The sequence below is a fragment of the Antedon mediterranea genome, chromosome 2 (assembly GCF_964355755.1).
Source record: "Antedon mediterranea chromosome 2, ecAntMedi1.1, whole genome shotgun sequence".
Taxonomy (NCBI): domain Eukaryota; kingdom Metazoa; phylum Echinodermata; class Crinoidea; order Comatulida; family Antedonidae; genus Antedon; species Antedon mediterranea.
Window position 1 is genome coordinate 8,656,656 of NC_092671.1, and position 23,351 is coordinate 8,680,006.

Below are 23,351 nucleotides of genomic sequence, written 5' to 3' on the forward strand. Positions count from 1 at the left end.
TTTGTTTTGCTAAATCGATCAAAAAACATCATATTTACAGACAGATTTAGAGTCATTGCAACAAAGAGGTTTGCAAACATCATTTTACACTTGTGTAAGAATTTGAATATGTGGCCATCAAGATAATTAACCTACTTTTGAGTTATACGTCATATTTCTCAAGTGTGTTCAATTTTTGTGTTTAACACTTTTGTAATTTGTCAAATGTTACTATTTGAATTATGATACATTTACATAATTATATGTGCCATGTTGACAATTATACAGCATTTGTATCTGAAATAAAATAAATTTACATTAATGCTTAAATCAACCATTTTGTATGATATTTACCTTTTGTTTTGAAGATTTACATTTTTTGTACCTTATCAGTTATATACTACAGTATATAGTATACATACTTTACTCTCTCTTTATATGTAAATTTTGATTTATAACATTAAGTTCAAGAATACAATACATTTTGTACCTTATCCGTTATATACTACAGTATATAGTATACATACTTTAATATCTTTTTTTACAGTATGTAAATTTTGCTTTAGAAAAATGTCATCATTGAGTTCAACAATACAATGTCAAGGTGGTTAGGTTGTCTGCGTAACCTTGACTATGTCAAAACTGTGCGTTTAATTAGGCTAAATTACTGCACTAACGCCAAAGTTTATGCACATTTAGCCGTAATTACATTGTTGTAATCAGTGATGGCGCTTCATAAGTCGCCAAAGGCTTCGTTCCCATCATCGTTTCTGTGGATTTAACATTCATGGTGCCTAGATGGCCAAACCATTGCCCATATATATAATAGACAATTATCTTGCGTGCGGTGATTGTGGTTGATGTGACAACGATAACCCAGGGGAATGATTGCAATCTGTCCCCTGGGTGTTTATTTATCAAATGCATTGTTAGGCTTCGCTAAGGTTATATATTAGGATCCATTAAAAGTTTATCACCTGTGATAAGGTCTAAAAGTGCAGTATTATTATAATTTTTTATATCTTTCCTACACATAATTATTAAAACTTATATAGCAACATTGTAATATTGTGGTTATTTTCATCTTTTATTATAGTATAAAAACATACACCTTGTTTTAGTACAGGTAGTTGGGATTTAGTATATTTTTTACATATTTAAAACAAAAACTAATTGTATTTTCTTATAGATTGAGCCATTGTTCCGAGGTGCCTTGTTTAACATCGCTTTACTTTATTCAAACAATAACAGAAGCAGAGAAGCAGTTCCTTATTTGCAAACATTACTAAATGTAAATATAAACAATTATACTCATCCACATTAAATATTGGCATCAATTAAAAAACACAAATAATTATTATATTAATTAATACTAATTAATATATTATATTTCATTTACTTAAAGATATATTGTCCCCCCAAAGGCCTTTGAATAGACCATTTCGCAGTTTTAATAAAAAAAAAAAAAAAAAAAAAATGTGTTAAATTCAACCAAAAACCCATTGACTTTTGCCTATTTTTTGCTTTGAATTACAGTTTTTCAGGTAAATAATTTTGTTTTTGATTCAATTTTTGGTCAAAGTGAATAACTAGTATGTAACATTAAAATATATTCAACAAAAACATGTTAAACAATTTTTTCAGGGGGGGGGGGGGGGAGGGACAATATATCTTAAATTCTATGCTAGAATATAGTCCTATCCTAATTGTTACTGTATTTCAGATACCAGACCTTTGTTAATGCAGTTTAAGTAAATTCCCACCCACTGATTTATACACAACTTTGTAGCCAAGCCTATGGGATTATACTATAAATTTAAATATGTTTGTGGCCATGGTATAATTATTAGCCGTATGCATTTACAGTATTCTATAGGGGTTAATTATGAAAAACTGGATCCATAACATTTTATTATTAACAACCCTTCATAATACATGCTAATAATACTAATAGGGGTAAGTGCACTGTAAGTTGTATTAAAACAAACACAATGCATAGATGTATTTAGCAGTATTTAAAATTTCAAATACAGTTGTAAAATAGCCAATAAAATTTGAAGATGTTTTACCAGTTATTGTTACTGTTTTTTTTATTACTTTTATGACCTAGTGTTAATAATTTGACTTATTCTTGACCTTTTCAACATTATTCTTTGTTTAAAGTTTAATGAATCATGTATACACAGAATACAATTTAGAAATATTTTTAGACTAATTTATAGCGAGTAATTGCAACGTGGGTTAGAAAACTATAGAGGGCAGTGTAAAGATATTTTGTTACAGAATGGTTTAAAATTATAGTATAAACTACTGATTAAAATATCTACCCCCATGGCAGGTTTCAAATGTGGTTTAAGTTTGAGTTTTTAAGTTTATATCAATGGACAATTTCTAAATCGGAATGAATTTAGACTTATGCATTGATGTTTTTACAGGCGTACCCAAGACATACAAAAAGCTGGATTTTGTTAGGAGACATTTACATCAACACACTGAAGCAAGTTTCAGAAGCTAAATTGGTAATTACTCAATACTTTGCATTGCGTCATCCTCCAAATGGTAAAGTCCTGTTTGAAAAAGACTAGGAATCATTGCCTGGTCTATGCTAATCCTGGTCCCATTCTGGGCCCTGCACTGCAGAAGGCATAATAAATAAAGAAATGGAAAACAATTATAATGACAGTCTTGAATGGAAACATCAATGCAACTCTGGAGTTGTCAAAGTAAATTTAAAGGGTATAGTCTAAGTGTGAATACACCATCATACTAAGGCTAAGGGAAGCATTATTATATACAGCCACAAAACACTTCTGAAAAGTCTAGAACAATCATGAAGACCCAGTGTAATCATAGAAACTTGAGGACAAACTGAGGCATGTTGACTGGATTATAAAATTATTTTAAAGTATGTTTCTGTGTTTAATTGTTAATTAAATTATTTTACAGTGTTTTCAGAAAACAGTAGAGATTGATCCAACAAATATCCAAGGCCAGCATAACCTGTGTGTCATCTACGTGGAGGAGGGTGATCTTGTTACAGCTAAGCATTGTCTCGAGAAGGTGGTTCAAATGGCACCAGGAGAGAGATATATCAGAAAGCACTTGGAAATTGTCCGGAGCAGGATTGAAAAACAGGAACAATTGAAACTTAAAAATAAACAAATAAATGAGGATAAACACAACAACTCAAAGAGATTTGGTGCTAAGTAGGAAAAGAAGCGGTGTATATATATAGAGAGGTTGGACTACTCTCTTGCAGGCGCCATTTTATTACCAACAGCATTGCCGTCAAGTTATTCTATAATACTACCAGTGTAGACTTTCTAAAAAAGGGTGCATCCTTGAGATGGGTTATGGAAGGGGTGGGGTGAATTTATTGAAAATGTTTAAGGGTGCAATTACAGATATATTTTTTTAATTTGTTGAAAGTTATCTGTGTCTGCATAATTGTTCTTTCAAGGATTTCAAATGATGTTTGTTTTGAAATATTGGTCATTTTGGATGTGCAATTTTATTGAAATTGGACATGACAAAAGTTTTATATCTTCATATATTAGATTAAAAATACAAAATTCTCAGCAATGAAAAAATGTAGTAGTATAAAGCCTAAAGATAAATATAAAACTAGTCTAAACATCTTCTATTTTATGAATTGGATATTATTTCATTAAAAAATAAAGTTAACTCTCATTTAATTTTCAACAAATCAAATTCAACATGATATTTCTGAAGTTTTTTTAAAGAAAATTTATTCCAATAACATGACCAAGTTTTGTTTGTTTAAAGATTACATTTAGTTTATAAATTAGTTTTAAAAAGACTATAATGGTTAATTCTTATAAGTCAATTTATAAAGTTTACACACTATAACAGCACTTTAAATTGTTCTTTATTATGTTAAATATTATTGTGAATTAGATTCACAACTTATAAAGTTATCCCATCGTGTTATAGATTAATTGCATTTATTTATTTTCTTTCATTGAATTCAGGTACAGACTACTTAAAGATTTAGAAACAATCTCATATATAAACATAATATAAACACAAGATATACCACATAACTAAACTATGCTGGCCACAACTGAAAGGAAGTACCATTTATACATCTGGACTGTGCATGGTTAGTGACTCTACAGTAGAACCTCTATTAAGGGGACATCTTGAAGACCTTGTCCCACAAATAGCAGTTGGCCGTTGGTGTTAAAACATATACATTTCCTCATTCGTTTCACTGTAAAGTATCCTCTTAATAGGAGTGTCTTAAATGAGGAATTCTACTGTATAATAAATTGTTCAGCATTTAAATATAATAAGAAATTCTAAAGTAACGACAAGGAAAACTCTTATTTACTCAGTAACTTTTGTTACTGGAATAAGTATGTAGTTGCTTTTTGGAACATTTCTTTGATAAATACTTGAATAATTTCTCAATTAATTGCACAAATGAGTGTTGTTTCCGTTAAAACTGTGATGGCCTGGTTTTGTAAGTAATATATCTTATGTTTATATTATCATTTACAAAAGAAACAATTATTTTATAGATTTATAGTATGCGCTCTAAATCATTTAATAATTGATATTTGAAATTGTTTAGTGTTTTTTTTTTATTATCTAATATAGAAACGTTTAAGGAATACTAATGAAATATAATATGTATATACGTATTTGGGTGTATATATATATATATATATATAATTCTTTTATGTACAATGTTCTGTAAAAATAAGAAAGGATATTTTAGGTATATTATGGGGAAATTAACGAAACCAAAGTGAATTTATATAACCCTAGTTTAGCATTGATATGAGTTTCACCAAAAAAAATTCTCTTATTGTGATTTATAACTTTGTATATGTGACGCAAATTCGAATCCCACCAAAAAGCAGCAGTTTGTTGCTGTCATTGTAATGATGCGTATGTGTATTGACTATATGTTAAAAATGTGAATTTATTGTAGAGTGAAGTACGCAAAGGGAAGGGAACTGATTGTGTGTGGGGAAGTTGATTTGGGAGGGGACAGGTTTTACTAAAGAAACCCACTTGTTATGATTGCATGTACAAATAATTATAGAAAGATCACAGATGCACCTCCAAATTATAAGAAAATCACAAATATTTGTTTTAATACAAAAATGATGTATAACATCAGCATTTATAATTCTTATACTCATATAGATGATTTTAAATTAAGTTGGATCTTCTACCCAACTTTAAAGATCTTTCCTAATGAAACTTATCTTTTCATTTCACTTAATTTTTTCCATATCAATAATGTTAAACATTTTTTTATCCAGTTTCAATCCAATCAAATTATGTTTTATTCTTTTGCCAGTTTATAGTTGCGAAGTTTTATAAATACATCTTTCCTTGTTGGTGTGGTGATTTTAAATATAAAGTAATAAAACAATCAATAATTTATTCTAACAATTTTAATATCACCATCATCATTATCTTCTTTAACATTGTCTACCATAGTTCCATTATAATCATCTTTATCTTCATTTTATCTACATTGCCCCTGTAGACATTGTCAATATCACATCCGCACTTGTCATCGTCATTATCATAATCATAATGTGATTACAGTACTAATTCAAACAGCATTTATTTCATTTTCAATTGAGCACCAAAAATAATAATCATTGTTCTTTATACAAGCTCACTAATGTAACTTGTGTTTTTAAGCAAAGTTGATGTTAAAACTATTTTAACTAACTTGATCCTATCATGGAGAAATAATTCTTCTCCATGATTCTATATAACAACTCAACGAAATTGAAGTTCATTAAGTATAGAAGAAGGGGACAGAAATCTAAGAAATATGTAATAATACAGTATCAATCAATACAGTAGAACCTTATTATTGGACACCTTTACGACCCAAAAAAGTGTCCCTTTAATAGGGGTATCTCCTAAATAGGGATTGGTCCAAAGGAGGGGTTCTACCCTACTATTTTGAAGAATTAAGTTCATTGTTTTTTTATTACTAAATTCATTTGTATCTTTTATCTTTACTAAACTAACTTAAGTTGATCTTTATAAATTATCTATTGAAAAACAAATTATATAAATCATATTTTTATAAATAAATATGCCTATGCTTTAATAATGATAATATTAATTTTTCATGCTGTTTCTTCATTTTTATAGTATATTCTTTAAGCATATTTTCATCTATTGTTTGTTATGTTAATTCAGTGTTATTGTATTGCACACATTTTTTTTTATGTGTATTCATGTGACATTACTGTGTTACCATAATGTAAAATTTGACCAAAATGTCTTTTTTACGCAATTATCCAAATACTTAAATTTATTTCTGAATTTTTAGTTTATACAAGTTTATTTTGCTGCAGTAAATCAGTTCTTCATTTATATTTAAGCTATATATCAACAGGATTGCTTAAAAACAGGATTGCTTAAAAACTGAAGCAGTGAACTAAGTTGTATATCCCTATTGTAGATTGGTAGTTGGGACCAACTTACATTTTTTTACATACACCAGCGTAACAATTTTTCTGGTACAATGTAATATGTCGACATAAAGACCAACTTTTACAAATCGAAAACCTTGACAATAATATTCGTGTTTTCGTGGGCTTTCGTTCGTTATTGTTTGCGTAATGTCCAAATATCTTTTGGTAAGCCTGGTAATGCTCTGGCAGTAAAAAGTATACTCGTTCACCATTGTTGTATTCGAATGCACTAAACAGTTGTTTTACACAAAAATACGTTGTACAGTCTAGTACTGGCATTTGAACGCGTGCGTACACACGCTGTACAATTTCATCAACGTTTGAACGCCTGCGTACAAACGCTGTACAATTTCATCAACGTTTAAACGCGCGCGTATAAACGCTGTACCCTTTCATCAACGTTTGAACGCGCGCGTATAAACGCTGTACCTTTTCATCAACGTTTGAACGCCTGCGTACCGGATCTGTATCTTTTCATCAACGTTTGAATGCCCGCGTGCATTTCTTTATCATTTCACTAGCGATACTACTACAATGTTGACAAATTATAGTATGTTCGTTATTATATTTAAACACATTATTAGACAAAAATGTTCTATTTATCGGCCGCACAGCCCTTTATTGTCAATGAAATGAATGAAATATGTACTTTATTTTTATTTCTTACAAATTGTATATGATTTATTAAAAATAAATGTTATTTTCGCTGTTGAATATTAATTATTGTACATAAATGAAAAGGAAATATTTTTTGTGATTTTTTGCATACGTTTGCGATGAAATCAAGTATAATAAATTTTGACCTATTTTATAGGAAAACTTTACCTTATGTGGTGTAAATTTAATGTACATTGTGTTATGTAAGTTATAAAGAATTTATCATCAAATGATTCGAGCATCAACCACACAACCAAGAAAAGTTATAATGAATGTTTCATCCATAGAACCAAGAAACCGTGACACTGAGAGCTCTATGTACCACCTGGCTTCGTTGAATCAGCATTCCCCATAGTAAATTGGTATATAAAACATCGGTATCTTAATTGTGATTCTAAATTTTTTTTTTTTTTTATTAAAAAATAAACTATTCAACATTACGTAATAAATCCTTTGTAGGTTTACACAGTTTTTTTAACAACTAGGTATGTTTTTATTTTATTTCTTTCAGCTAAACAATACATATTAATAACTAGAAAGCCACTCCGAGAGTGCATACCTCCGCCTACTGTAAAATTCTCCTACATAAGATTTCTCCGGTAAAAAAAAAATATATATATTTGTGTGTGTGTCTTAATGCTGTTTGTGATTTAGGCTAATTTCACTACAAGCATGTGTATGCGAGTTTGGTGTAATGGTTATGTAACAAGCCTTTCAATTAACAATAGCTTCAGTTGACTAACAATAGAACAGCAACGCGAAAATCAAACGAGTGAATTTGAAAAGAAAATAGGTTTTTTAAACTACTGGCATCAAAAAACGTGAACATTAAATCAAATTATGTTTTAAAATTACAAATCCTAAATTATAACTCTTGCCTCTTGTACAAAAATGAAGTTTTTTGGACAATTAGTTCTCGAGAAAATGCAATTTCAGTATACTTGTTACTTTAAGACTGCTTGCCGGCTTTTGAAAAATTCTGTCCTATCTTTTAACACTAGCAGGTCTGAAAAGTATACTAAAAAGTGGTCCAGAATTGGGACAATGGTCCCAAAATTTAATGGAATGGTCCTTGACCACATATCTATCTGTATATTCATTTTGGTAAAGATCTTGTAATTACTTTTTGAGTAATCCTGCTAACAAACAAACAAACACACGCTACCGATTACATATACCTCCTTGGCGGAGGTAAATAAACTAGAGCGCCGACAAGAGTCAAGATGTTCCAACTTTATTAACCTCAGTACATAACAACACAACAGGTGACATGGTAAAATAAAAGCTATTGCACAAGAATTAATTTATGTCCGTTAACTATCAATCAGAAGATGACGTAAGGTCCATTTCTGCAATTGAATTAGAAAAACAAAACGTTAGTTAAACTTTTATTATAAGCATGTTAAAATAAGAGAGATATTTTACCGGCTCGTTTCAAGATTTTGTTGGGACATTATTCATTGCACTGTAGTGTTATGTTAATTATTCCGTAAGAGCATTGTTATAATGGTGATAACATACCTGCGTTAAACAGCACCTGTTCTGCATCTTCTAATACTAGATTATTCTTTGCTTCTGCTTTTGGCAAAGGTTGCTTAATATCTGTCCTCTTTCTGTTGATATTAGGGTCTAAAATGTTCTCATATCTTTTTTTGTTTCTCTCACGAAGTTTTTCTCTCGCAATCGGATTGAAATAGAGTTTCTGGTTGGCACTTCTTGCGCCCTCGTCCGATGGGAAAGTTGGAAGGACATCCGGGAGCCCGCTACTACTTTGATTATAACGATATTTCTCAACACTTTTCCAACTTACAAACTGTTTCTGAAATCTTACTGTCTGCTCGTCGTCAAATCTCTGGCGGATTTTTCTTAAATTTACCACTTGACGTTTCCAATTGTGTTGACGTGATTCTTCCTTCTGAAGAGCTTGCTCGTGTTCTGTTTTTGCCTCGGTAATCTGAATATCTTCTAGTTTGCTTAGAAGTCGTTCATGTCGCTTTATTTTTGCACTTTCGTTCATATAAACGGACACTAATGTCTTCACTTTCTTATGGTGTGCTTTCCGAAATTGTTTTTCTTGTTGAACAGGTATTTTTCTTTTGGTCACATGATCGTACTTTTGTCTAGTATTTTCTGAAACGTTCAACTTCTTTTCATGGTCGTCGTCAATAGGCTGTCTATTATCTGATGTAAGCTTTATGCTTTCTTCAAGAGTGTGTACTCTGGATAAATAAAGCATAATAATACTGAGAAACTCTTAAAACCTAATGTAAACACGTGTTGTAATAACTCTTCAATTATGAAACCCATGTGAAAGTTTGTGACAAAAGATTTTATAATGGCCTTTTGAGAAAATACAAACACTTCCATTTTGATGAATGCCCATCGTAGTTGTTTTGCAACCTACCAACGGCTACTGTAAAGTTTACGTTGATGATTTTTGTAAACGAAATGAATCGGCTCGATCAGGCCTACATATTTAACCAATAATAAACCGATAGAAATATATGTATAACTAATAGTAATAAAATTCAAGTGAGCCTGTCACTGCATTTGAAGCATGTAGTTATGTAGTGTACACGTTTTATATAAAGCTACTTTCAAGGTAATTCTATTAATATTATAATATATTTTACTGATACCAATGTTTTTTTTTCTTTTAGTACTCTCCTCCATTTTTGTTGGCAGGGTTAAATTAATCGTTGCATAAAGAATATTATATTAATGTACCTTTCCGTATTTTTTGATGGTGTTACCGTCCTGTTTCGTATTCGTAACTCTGCCTGCCTTGTCGCCCATCTGCTACTTTGGTTGGAACTCCACCCATCATTTACACCAGACTTCTTACCTTTTGTAAGAGCAAATGTATGTTTAAGGCCTAGTTCACACTAGCGGACTCGATCGATAGATATCCGTAATTAGCCTAACCACCAACCGATCACAGTCGGTGTGAGTCAAGATGTGACGTCAAATTGTCAGTGTTAAGGGATTGCTGTTAGAAAGCCAATTGTGTTTCGTTCCATATATTAACCATTCGTCCACTTAATTAATTACAATATTAGACGTGAGAAATAGGACCAAGCAATTCAAGAATAGAAAGTAGGCTAACTACCAACTGAGCAAGATTATATTACTAGTAGTTATAAATATGGCTCTTTGACCACTGACAGAAGGGTCCTTTCCATGTCAACAGACACTAGTATATCGGTCTATGATTTATCTTGCATCGACCGCAATCGATAAATACATTACAAACATTTACAATAGAATACCACGGTGAAATAACGGTAAACATTCGGATTATTCAAGGCACGTATGGCTATTTAAACAACATTTAATTTAAGGTTTATTAAGTAATATTTCATTCTGTATATATAGCCTAGATGGCCTAGTAACAGACTGTTATGAAAACACGGACGATTGAAAGATGTATAACAACTTAGCATTTTTTGTTGCTATGCGGCTGAACTTAAGTTATATTTGAGATTGTGTTGGGTGTGTTCCGATTATTTTGTTTTAGAAAAAAGGAAACATTAAGACATATAAGTAAATGTAATCAACCGCTAAAGTGCTTTTCTATTGTCTATGTGTGTTGATATTTTTATCTAGGCCTACTATTATCTATTTCTATTATCGATATCTGATAGCTTACCTGCTATAGAGAACCAAGTATGTATTGGTCGTAGATGACCATTTCCAATAACTTTAGAGGGTTTTGACCCTTCTGCAGAACGTTGATGCCTCTGTGTACCACCATTAGATGTCACCATGCAGGGCCTAATATGACATATACGTTGTGGACAACTACTAACACGGGTTACCTCTGAGAACCGCTCAGTAGACATTTGTTGTATTGTCGGGTGATGTCGTCTGCTAACTATTGTATCATTCACTAGACACACGGTGATATAGGCCGGTGAAACGGTAATATAGGCCAATTAATTAAGTCTCTGAATTACTGGCAATATTAAACTAAAACCTCTCTCAAGTTGTCCGTCGCAACCAATTGTGTACACTGTATATTCTGAGAACAATACGACCCACGAGACGGACGCAGTTATATTAAATCAGTGTTATTTATTTAGTCAATACATACTACGGAGATTGGGTTGTTGTATTTGAAAGTAAACATTACACGTTAATGGCACAGTAAAGACGGCTCAGCTTATTTTATTCATCTACATCCGACGCAGTACTAGTAATTGAAAACGTTTAACTTGTTTGTCTGTAAAGTTTCATATATCTTACAAAACTGCCTAAAAATTACATCTTATAACCAAACATTTTTGTCATTTTCGTCTGTTGGACATTTTTCTTTAAAAAAAAATTCCTTAAATCAGGGATGTCTTAAAAAATGACCAAAATATCGAACATTATGACATTATTATTGAATATTCTCCCTCTTAAATTAATACTTAAAGGTAAAGTAATTCATTGGCGCTGTGGTTTGATTTAACTAAGGATAATCTAACTTCAGCTCAAAGAAATCACCTTATATATCGGAATTCTGAATAATAACTGTAAGATCAAGTAAGTAAAAGCGTTTCTGAAAGAGAAAAGAGTACGTTAGTTGAAAAAGGTCAGTTCTTTTGATCTGGTAAACATCCGAAACCAAATAGAAAAATGTCTAAGCCAGCTGAAAATAGTAGGCCTACCATCATGGCGAATGAGTACCATAACAACGGGACTAACAAAGCCAAACACCTACATAACTACCAAGCTAGCAAAAATACACCCGGTGACGTAATCGAAATCGATACTCACACTGAAAGCGATCACAAAGAAGATGACGTAATAGCTTCTAAACAAAAGGACCAAATCTTCTCAAGCGTGAAACCTATTTTCTTCAAGGATAGCGATGCACGCGAAAGAAATGAGGACTTTTTGAGCGAAGAAAAAATATATTTCGCTTTATGTGAAATAATAAATGGAGATAATTTAATAGGAATACAGAAAGTGAAGAACTTGTGGAGAATTTATATCAACAACCGTTCCGACAGAGTAAAGATCCTCTCAACAGGACTCAACCTGAATGATAGAAATGTGTTGGTTCACGATATAAATCCGTATCTACCGGTGAACAACGGCGTTCGTGTACTTGTGAAAGACGTGCCAATATCCGTGCACAACGACGAGATCAGAAATAGTCTACAGCAGTTGGGATGTAAAATAATAGGAACAATTCAGTATGTAAAATTTCGTATCAACGGAAAATTATCTCGCTTCATTAATGGCGACAGATCTGTGATAGTTGAGCATTTCAAAGGAAGCCTACCGCGCTTCACTAAAATCAATGGTTTTGGTGCTAGATTATTTCACAAAGAACAGTTAGGCGTTGGTGAGAACAGATGTTTCCAGTGTAAGGAAGTTGGACACAAAGTTAACACTTGTCCTAATGCCAAGCCCTACACTTGTCATAGATGCGGAAAAGAAGGTCATATTGCTAGATACTGCAAAGAAGTGGAAATTCCCGACAAACAACCGCACATAGCAAAAGACATACATTCTGACGTAAGTAACGATGAAAGTGAAGACGAAACAAATGCGATTTTTCGACCAACATCTGGGGAGAAATTCATCCAAAAAATGTGGAAAAATCTAGTCGAAGACAAAGATAAAGATCTAGGATGGAGTATTGGATGTAGTGATGGAAGCGACAATGAAACCATCGTCAGCGCCAATGACGATAACGCTCATGCCGCAAGAAGAAAAGATCTAGAGGACACAGCCGAAAACAACATTAGCTATACAAAAGAACATGTAAACCTACAGACAAGCATCAAGTCTTTTATTAAATCGACACCAAAGATCCAGGAAGAAAGCCATATCTCAACCGAAGACAATGAAAACACTAATGAAAACACGAACATAGATGCCGGCTCATCTAGTTCTATCCAGAAACAGAAAAAAAAAAGGAAGCGCATGAGAAGCAAATCAACATAGGGTCAGAATTATCCTTTATCATTATTATTATTAATTTATATACCTGTTATTTTTCTGTTTGCATTGAATTGATTCACTATATCTAATTATGGCTAAACAACAAAATGCAATCTTACATTGTGTATCCTTGAATGTAAGAGGACTGCGAGTCAAACAAAAACAAAGAAAAATTTTTAATTGGGCTAAAGACAACAAAATTGATATTTTTCTCATCCAAGAATCTCATCTGACAAACATCTTTGTCTCCAACGAGAATTTTCTTTGGGATGGAGATGCGTATCATAGTTTTGGTAGCTCTTTTAGCAAAGGTGTCTCAATATTGATTAAGAAAGACCTTCAATACAAACTTATAAAACAACAAATTGACATTAATGGAAGATATATTCTGTTAAAAATTGATATCAATGGTACCCAATACACGTTTGTAAATATATACTCGCCAAATGATTCAAAAGTAAGAGGTTCTTTCTTTAATAATATTGAGAAGCAAATTCAAACATTTTCGATCACTGATGAATATATCATTATCGGCGGAGATATGAATTGTATTCAGGATAGGCTACTCGATCAAAAAGGTAGCAAAATGAAAACTGATAAATCTGTCTTAAAAATTAAACATCTTATAAATAAACTGAAACTAGTAGATAGTTGGAGACTTCTAAACAAATTAAAATCACAATTTACTTGGTGTAGGAAATCGGCCAACCTTTTTAAACGTCTAGATTACTGGTTTGTATCAAAAAGTTTGCATGATACAGGAAACATTGTCTCATGCGATATTAGACCAGCGATTTCTACTGATCACCAAGGAGTTTCCATTAAGATAAATATATTTCAAGACTCTCGTGGTCCAGGATTATGGAAATTAAATTCCGATTACTTACAGGACGAACAATTTCTCAACAAAATTAATCAGATAATAGATAGCTGTTCACAGCAGTTCTATTTTCTTAATAACATAGAAATCTGGGAACTAATTAAAATAAAAATCAAAGAATTTTCAATCAACTTTGGCAAACTAAAATCGAAAAATAGAAATAGAAATAAAGAAAACTTACAAAAAGAAATTCAACAACTAAACGCTAAACTAATGAACAACGATAGAGATGAATATGTGAATGCAGAAATTGAAATTAAATCTAAAGAATTAGAGGATATATATGACTATGAGGCAAAAGGGGCTCAAATTCGTTCAAGAGCGAAATGGGTAGAAGAAGGAGAAAAGAACTCCAAATACTTCCTTGGTCTGGAAAAAAATAACTGGAAAAGAAAACAAATAAAAAGATTAAAAAAATCTGACGGAACATGCGCCAAAAAAACTAAAGATATCTTGATTGAAGAAGTCAAACACTTTGAAAAGTTGTATGCAAAAGAGGACATACAAGCAAATGATATTCAAAATTATTTAAATTTAATAGACGTTCCAAAGTTAACACATCTTGAAAAGGGGTTATGTGAAGGAGAATTAACCTCCGTAGAATGCGAAGAAGCGATACGGAGTATGAAATTAAATAAAGCGCCAGGGACCGATGGTCTCACGGTAGCATTCTATCAGACATTATGGCCCAAGATTGGCGTATTAGTCTGCAATGCTCTCAATCTATGTTTAAAAAATGGAGCACTATCAAATACGCAAAAAAGGGGAGTAATAAACTTAATATTTAAAAAAGGGGATCTCGAAGACCTAAACAATTGGAGACCCATAACTCTCTTAAACACTGACTATAAAATTGCCGCCTTTGTTTTAACAAAAAGGCTACAAAATGTTATTAAAACAATTGTGAGTAATGATCAAAAAGGGTACATTAGAGGCCGTTTTGGTGGTGAAAACATCAGATTGATCGAAGATGTAATTGAATATATGGATACTAGCAAGTTATCAGGGGCATTATTAAGTTTAGACTTTAGAAAAGCTTTTGACACAGTAGACAGAACTTTTCTTGTTAACACTTTGTACCATTTCAATTTTGGACCGTCTTTTATTGCATGGGTCAGAGTTCTATATGCTGAAACAGAATGTATTATTTTAAACAATGGATGGTGCTCAAAAAGCTTTAAAATGTTTAGAGGTATAAGACAAGGTTGTCCTTTATCCGCACTTCTGTTCATCTTGGTCGCTGAAATTATGGCGTTAAAGATAAAACAGGATAAACTTATTAAAGGTATACTTTTACCAAACCCAGTTGTCGAGGTCAAAATTGCACAACTTGCAGACGACACGGTCTTATTTATGAAAGATGAGAACAGCATAAAAAAGTGTATTGATGTTGTCATCAAATTTGGTAATTTGTCTGGGTTAAGACTTAACAAAGAAAAAACAAATGCCATGTGGCTTGGAAAATGGAAGAAAAAGGACAACATATTGGACATTAATTGGATTTCTGACGGTTTTAAAGTTTTAGGTGTTTATATTGGCCATGATAAAGAATTTTGTTTTGCCAAAAATTGGTCCGAAAAAATCTATTCGTTACAAAACACACTTAGATCGTGGCGAAAAAGAAATCTGACCATTTTTGGAAAAATAATTATCTTAAAGACGCTGGGCCTGTCAAAACTTGTTTATGTTGCAAGTATTATAGACACGCCTGAAAGTGTTCTAAAACGTGTTGATAACATAATTTTTGACTTTTTGTGGGATGGAAAAAGAGAAAAGGTTAAAAGAGTAGTTCTTATAAACGAATATGAAAGTGGTGGTGTTAAAGCGCCTGATTTCAGGTCACAGGTTAAATCTTTAAAAATATCTTGGCTTAAAAGATTGTATAACAATGAGGATTCAAAGTGGAAATGTCTGCCAAACACATATTTTAATAGAATAGGCCCAAAAGACATTATTGATAACATATCATATATTGATAAGAAAAATGCTATTTTTAAAGCCATACCCGATTTCTATAAATCTATACTATGTATTTTAGTCAAACTTAATAGTGGTATGACTAAACGTCAATTATGTTATGATGATATATTGCATCAACAACTCTGGTATAACAAAATGATTTTATACAATGACATGTCAATATTTTTTAGAAACTGGATAAGGTCAGGTGTGCGAAATATTAAGGATATTGTAATTGAGAATAGGTTCATTAACGCAAATGAATTACTAGATATGCTTAGGTATAAATCAAACTGGATTGCTGAATGGCAAATTGTATTAAACGCAATTCCAAAAGAATGGAAAGAGAAAATCTTTTTAAGGGATAAAAACCAAAAGCACTCAAAAACAACACACGTTCGATGTTTGAATATGAGTAGCAAACAAATATGTTCTTTCTTTATTAAGGAAAAATGTCTAGAACCATCCAAAAGTAAAACAAAATGGGAAACATATTTTAACATGGAGAACGATTGGTCTGTAACATGGAAAAGAAAAATTAAAGATATTAAAGATAATAAACTTAAACAGTTGAACATCAAACTATTGCATTGTATAACACCTACCAAAAGAAGGCTGTTAAAATGGAAAATAAGCAACACAGATACTTGCCTACAATGCAACGTAGTAGAGGATGATGCCCATTTCTTTTATGAATGCACTGAAGTAAAACCCTTATGGGAATATATTAACGTTTACACCATGCACAAATTTGGGATCGAGGCAAATTATCGAAACATTGTACTAGGTACAGGAAACAAATATGTAGACCACATGTTCTCTATTGGATGCTTCAGCGTTTACAAGGCACATACTTTGAAAAATGTAAACAAATGGACCGGATCATTGTCTCGTCTTTTTATGGCGGAAAAAAACAAAAGATCTTACCTTAACCACCTATTATAATTTATATTTATGTGAATCTGATTATTTAAAATATATTACATAATAATGTTGTATAATACACATAGGCAGTTTCATTTTATCTTGTATGAAATATAAATAAAAAAAAAAAAAAATTGTATAAATTAATATTGAAAACAAAAAAGAAACGTAACGCAACATAAGTAACGCACGAGAAGATAAGCAAACAAATATAACCATGAGACATAAAACTAGACACAGGAGTAAGAAAAGCATTTTTAATATTTTTGTTTTTGTTTTTTTTTATTCGTATTTTAAAATAATGTATATAATCTGTATATAGGGTATAAATGAATTGTATGTCAAAAATACTACCGAAAATAACTATACAACATTAGTAAATGTATCTCCTACAGTACATTTATTAGTTAAGTGTTCACAATGTTAGATGTTGAGAATTATAGAACAAAAAAAATACTAGAAAATTATGAAAAAAGGGGGATAACAGAAAAGAAATAATGCTCTGATTCCAAGAACAGTAACGTTGATAAAATAAAATAAAAAAAAAAAAAAAAAAAAAAAAAAAAAATATATATATATATATATAAATACACCAAACCAAACAAAAGTAAGAATAACAATGAATAGTTATTATTATTATTAGAAATAATTGTATTAATCTGTTGATGAAATGAAATGAATAAATAGTGGTTAACGCCACAAAAGAGAAAAAAAAAAAAAGGTAAAGTAAAAATATAAGAAACTTTTTTTGTTTTTCGATAAAACTGGTTACTATAGCATGTTTATTATGCTATAGTAACCATTTATCTCAAATATGGTTATGATAGCACAATTGACATGCGTAGAACCCATTACTCGCCTCTGCGCATGTTTATTATGCTATAGTAACCATTTATCTCAAATATGGTTATGATAGTACAATTGACATGCGCAGAACCCATTATTCGACTCTGCGCATGTTTATTATGCAATAGTAACCATTTCTGTCATTTATGTCGAAAATTTCTCTGTACTATAGTACAGGGATTTTTTTTAAAAAATGGCAACTTTTCGACCTTTTTATTTTTCGATAAAACTGGTTACTATAGCACAATTGACATGCGCAGAACCCATTACTCGCTTCTGCGCATGTTTATTATGCTATAGTAACCATTTATCTCAAATATGGTTATGATAGTACAATTGACATGCACAGAACCCATTATTCGACTCTGCGCATGTTTATTATGCAATAGTAACCATTTATGTCAATAAATAAAAGGGTAAAAAATCGGCCATTTTTCGGAAATTTCCCTGTACTATTAGTACAGGGATTTTGTAAAAAATGACCACATTTCGATCCTTTTATTTGTTGATAAAACTGGTTACTATCAATGACTCTATAAGATTATGATAATGCTGTATATGCGCATATATGGCAATATTATTGCCTAATAATTTAATTTTAAAAAGTCGAAATTTTGGCCATTTAAAAAAAATCCCCATACAGGGAAATTTCCGAAAAATTGCCAAATTTCAAACCTTTTATTTTGTGACATAACTACTTACTATATTGCAATTGACATGCTCAGAATCACATAATGTGTTCTGGGCATGTAACTTCAATGTGAAAAGGTCGAAATTTTGCCAATTTTCGAGAAATTTTTGACTAGTTATACATATAACTGGTTACTATGGCTCTATAAGAGTGTGATAATGAAATTTGTGTGCATATATGGCAATATTATTATTATATTTTGTTACAAAAATGGTTACTATAAAATAGTAACCAGTTATGTAAAAAAATAAAAGAATTGAAATGTTACACTGTACTACTAAAGTAAAAATATATGATTGATTCACAAAACATAGAAACAATACGAATGGAAATTCATTAAAATTATTAACAAGGCAAATATTTATTTAAAAATTACAGTATAATCACATTTTTACAATGATCCCAAAATCTTAAATAAAAATATACGTTTTTAAAAGCACCAATGCAACGGGACTGTCTTGCTGGGATGTATAGCAAACTAAACATTTATACAAATCAAATAATTAAATAGTTTTAAAATAGTATGTACAACAAAAACACTAATTGTACTGTAATTTTGTATTGTGATGACGCAAATGTTAAAATGTGTGTAAAAAATGCATATTATAACAATTAAAATGATACCTGTCTTTTGATTGGACGACTGTGGGTCACATGTTATAAAATAAGTACCCTATTTTAACACCCACAAAGCATGGTGTATTCCTATTTTCATTTCCAAATAATCCTTTGCTCAAGTTCCCGCACAAGCACAGTGTTTACTTTACTATATTTTCACTTCGGCTTTCACCTCATGAAATTATTTGAACCATCACACTCATACACATTTATTATTTGTACTATTTCACATGTCAGATTGTCTGAATATGACTCATCATTGTGATAACAATACAGAATCTATACTTTAAACATTTAAATGTAAAAATTAATGAATTAAATAAAATAATATAATTATAAAATGTATCAAGAATAGATATTATAATAATAACTAATGGATATAAATTTAGAAATTCCTTGAAAAAAAATCCATGAAACTAAACAAGAATATAAAAATATTAAAATAACATTATTTCAAGATTATCAAAGATCTCAACAAAATCTTGTCATCTTAAAAAAATGAACAGATATACTAGATATACAATAGATATTATATAAAATAAAAAAGTATAATGTAGCATATAAACTAAAACTAAATTATATGTAACAAAAATGAACTGCTTTTTTATAAATATGAATAAAAAAAAACATTTTTTATGTATTATTTATTTTTAATGAATCTAAATCATATTGCTAAATAAGTATATTTATGATAGAAAAGTATTACATTTATTAAGATACTGTATAAAAATAGATATTATGACTAAATTCACAAGTACATATATATTTCCTAAAATAATGTTCTAGAATGTTGATATTGCAGGGAAAAGCATCTAAATAGTATATATATATTATTGTTATAAAAAAAATATTACACCATACAAAATAAGGTTGGTTAAAGAAACTAAGATTTTTACGAGAATCTATAGGTACGTGGAAAAATAAAAAATTGTTAAAACATAAAGAAAAATAATATCTTTAATTTAATGCAGGTATGAATAGTTATAGGTTATAGGAACGGACTTAGGAGGGAGCTAGACAGGCTTTAGTCCTCCTGAAATTTAACAGCCCTGTCTTTTTAAAATAAAATAATGACTATTTTTATTTTTCTGCAACACGACGGATCGTTTCTATCATTTATGAAATATTTAGCACCCCTTAATCAAACATTTTAAAATATATGGATATCAAGTTTGCTTATGTATTTCTTGACGTTTTGATAGATATACCTCGATCGTCCTCAGGAGTGAGAATGCAGGAAATCCAGAAACTTGGGGAATAAGTGAGATTGGGACGTAATTTAAAAATAAATAATATAATTAAATATTATAAATATATAAATTATAAGATAAACAATAAAAAATATTGTATATAATATCAAGGTTACATGAATGTTGAATGAATCAGTATGATTGTAAATATTCAAGTACACGAAAATAAATAACACACACGCTATTGTAGTAATATAAAAAGAAACTATTCCATGTTTCATCATTAGGATATTGCAGGTTAAAGGAACCAAAATAACAATTAAAACACATTTTTCAAGTACAATTAAAATAGCAAAATATTAAAATATCAAGGTTATGTTGGCTGAAGGTTAAAACGAAATAGGTTTTTAAAAGAAACATGTACAGAATTATGCGATTGTAGTTTTGTATTGCACTTATAGCTTTTAAACTTTGTAAAAAAACAAATACAATCTGTATTTTTAAAATGACAAAAGTCATACATTTACTGTATAAATAATTTTCAAATTTGGTAATAAAAGGAAAAATCTTATACTTTTTAAACTTATGACATAAATTTGTGTGATTTTTCGAAAGCAATTGTTTGTATATTTAAGGCATATTTAGATATTATGGGAGTAAACAATAATCAAATAAATAAAAAATGCATTATTTTTCAGCTTTCATAACAATTTTTAGGCTTACATTTAATAGTCGTTTTATGAAACAATGAGCTTGTTTTGAAGTTAAAAGTAACACCCGATATACAGTATCAGTGCTGCATTTTCTCATAGCAATGTCATTGTTTGTAAAATTTTATTCTTATTGCAGTTTTAAATGCATGAAATTACCTAACTTAAAAACAATTTTAAAATTTCATTGTATAATAAAAAAAAAATATTTTATTGAATACATTTATTCTGAATCTTTTCTAATTAATTTTGTTTTCTATTTTTATCATTGCGTTAATTATTTTGCTTTAAAATGTGTGAAATATGTTGTAATTAATTGTCTTTGTTTTTTTTTTGTGCCACTGTTAAAAAAGCGAAATATCAAATAAAGATCGTTATTATATCTGGGCTTTTTAAAAGAACAATATTGTGCTGTAGCAAATGTATACATATTAAATTTTCATGGAGAATTTAAAAAAAAAATCCATCCATAATAACTTTAACAAAATGTACTGCAAATTTTATCAAGAACCTTGATTGGGTTTCTGTTTCTTTTTTAATGCCAACTCTCTTCGTTCCAACTTTTTTATATTCTGTAAAAGGATGTCATTGTTCGGGTCCAGTTTGTACGCTGCTTCGTAATGGACTCGCGCTGATTTATAATCTCTCTGCAAATAAACATAAAACGTAAATTTAAAAACGATGACAGAGAAAATAGGAATCTGGGTTTACAAAAGAAAAACCTTGAAAGAAAGATGAATAAGCTTATGTCTTAAATTGTCTCAATCTTAACCCCCATGGGCCCTTTATCAAGGTTTTATAGTGGATAAACAACAGAGTAAAGATATAATAGTCTTAAGAATATGGAGGTATACGAATACAATACAAATATATGCTGAGAATCAGTTTGTACTAACCGTCATGTGATACATAGCTCCCAGGTTCATTTGTGCGATGCTGTTGTTAGGGTTCAAATCTGCTGCCTCTTTATAACTCTAAAAATTACATTAGTGTGATAAAAAACTTTGAAAACAGCAATATAAAAATACTTTTAAATTATTCTGGGGGTCAATGAAGGTCAACTGTGAGATTGTTAGCAAAGTGAACTTTAAAACAATGTTTTGAAGAGTTTTATGATAAATAATTCTCTACTGGGATCATAGGGTTATCAAAATGTTTGCATTTATTTAATTTTTACAAATAACACCAAAAAAAATCAGTGAAATACTGTATCGAAGATTTCTTAGAGGCAAAAAAAAAAACAAGGAATGCTTTTTCTACTTTATAAATGGTTAAAGTGAAGGTCTAACCTTGTAGGCTATAAACCATTATCTTTAGTGTCCTGAATCTGACATAAAAATATCTTAAGATTTGTGAATACACCTTGGTACATACCATTAAAGCTTCTTGTTTCTTATCCAAGTCTCTATAATGATTGCCACATTCTAATAGCAGTTTACTCTTGCTTAGACCTTCCATGTTTGGTTCAAGCTTCAATGCAGCATTGATATGCTGTAAGGCCTGAGAAAAAAAAATAGACATGGATAGGGCATGCTCTAGGAAAAGAAACTATTATATCATTTGGAATTAGAAAGCAAAGAAGAAGGCAAGGAAAACCAGGTATATTCTTCCTTTCCTCACATTATCTTTTTGAATATAGAGCTTTTAGAATGTTAATGAAGTTCAGAATGTACGTACCTGTTGATGGTTTCCAGTAATACCATAGATGCTTGATATCTGCTGATGTGCATCGCTGTAATTTGGATGTTTTGCTAAAACGTCTTTTAAGATTGTAATAGCTCTGCTCATGTTGCCCAACTTAGCTATTACTTGGGCCTAATGACAAGAAAGACAAATAACTGCATAGAAATATTTAGGTATTTGCTACAAGATAAATAAATTTGAAAGAGAAAAACACTAAATCAACCATTGATAATGCTTTGATAAATAATAAATATCTAAATTTGTGGTAAACTCAATCAAGACTTTGCTTGATATGCGAATCTATGTGAATGTATTAATGTATTAAGCTCTGTCTACAATATCAAACTTTATATGAAAAAAGAAATGTGATGTGCTTATACTGTATATGGGCATGATGATGTCATATCAATACCATATATGGGCATATCACTACCATATATGGGCATATCACTACCATATATGGGCATATCACTACCATATATGGGCATATCACTACCATATATGGGCATGTCACTACCATATTTGGGCACAAATAAAGTGTACATAGAGCTTTAGACATCTTCAATTGTGTAGTGGTCACTCTGAAAGCACCAAGTTATCGCTCCACTACCAATTCTCTACTTACATATTGAGTATTTATCTCTTTACTATCTGGATCTATACCAATAGCTGTTTCATACAAAGACTTTGCATCTAGAGGGCGCTCTGTGTTAAAGTACAAGGCACCGAGAGACTTCATCACTTCAGTGTCACTGTTTAAATTCAAAACTCTGAAAAAATGCAATGTATTACAAGTCA

General features: G+C 30.6%; 3 protein-coding genes and 1 long non-coding RNA gene across 4 annotated transcripts in view; 2 read left to right on the top strand and 2 right to left on the bottom strand.

The window, feature by feature from the left end:
• Positions 1-3,724, top strand: part of LOC140040274 (protein O-mannosyl-transferase TMTC3-like) — an 88,405-nt gene extending 84,681 nt beyond the window's left edge. Inside the window, exons 15-17 of the mRNA XM_072086074.1 lie at positions 1,169-1,270; positions 2,415-2,498; positions 2,926-3,724. Coding sequence (XP_071942175.1) covers positions 1,169-1,270; positions 2,415-2,498; positions 2,926-3,189 — 450 coding nt within the window. The 3' untranslated portion in view covers positions 3,190-3,724. The remainder of the gene's footprint in view (positions 1-1,168; positions 1,271-2,414; positions 2,499-2,925) is intronic.
• Positions 3,725-7,982: 4,258 nt separating this feature from the next.
• On the bottom strand, positions 7,983-12,093 carry LOC140040276 (uncharacterized). Its single transcript, XM_072086077.1, has 5 exons — positions 11,604-12,093; positions 10,765-11,136; positions 9,843-9,960; positions 8,637-9,334; positions 7,983-8,464 (listed from the first exon to the last, which is right to left on the bottom strand). The coding sequence occupies exons 2-5, from the start codon at positions 10,955-10,957 to the stop codon at positions 8,436-8,438; spliced, it is 1,038 nt and encodes a 345-aa protein (XP_071942178.1). The 5' UTR covers positions 10,958-11,136; positions 11,604-12,093; the 3' UTR covers positions 7,983-8,435.
• Positions 9,684-23,256, top strand: LOC140040277 (uncharacterized). Its single transcript, XR_011842702.1, has 3 exons — positions 9,684-9,717; positions 22,320-22,469; positions 23,223-23,256. It is a non-coding gene; the product is annotated as an uncharacterized lncRNA (long non-coding RNA).
• LOC140040275 (protein O-mannosyl-transferase TMTC1-like) overlaps positions 19,759-23,351 on the bottom strand; it is a 51,767-nt gene continuing 48,174 nt past the window's right edge. The window contains exons 14-18 of the mRNA XM_072086076.1: positions 23,179-23,323; positions 22,548-22,685; positions 22,245-22,370; positions 21,767-21,844; positions 19,759-21,517 (exon numbers count right to left, since the gene is read on the bottom strand). Coding sequence (XP_071942177.1) covers positions 21,374-21,517; positions 21,767-21,844; positions 22,245-22,370; positions 22,548-22,685; positions 23,179-23,323 — 631 coding nt within the window. The 3' untranslated portion in view covers positions 19,759-21,373. The remainder of the gene's footprint in view (positions 21,518-21,766; positions 21,845-22,244; positions 22,371-22,547; positions 22,686-23,178; positions 23,324-23,351) is intronic.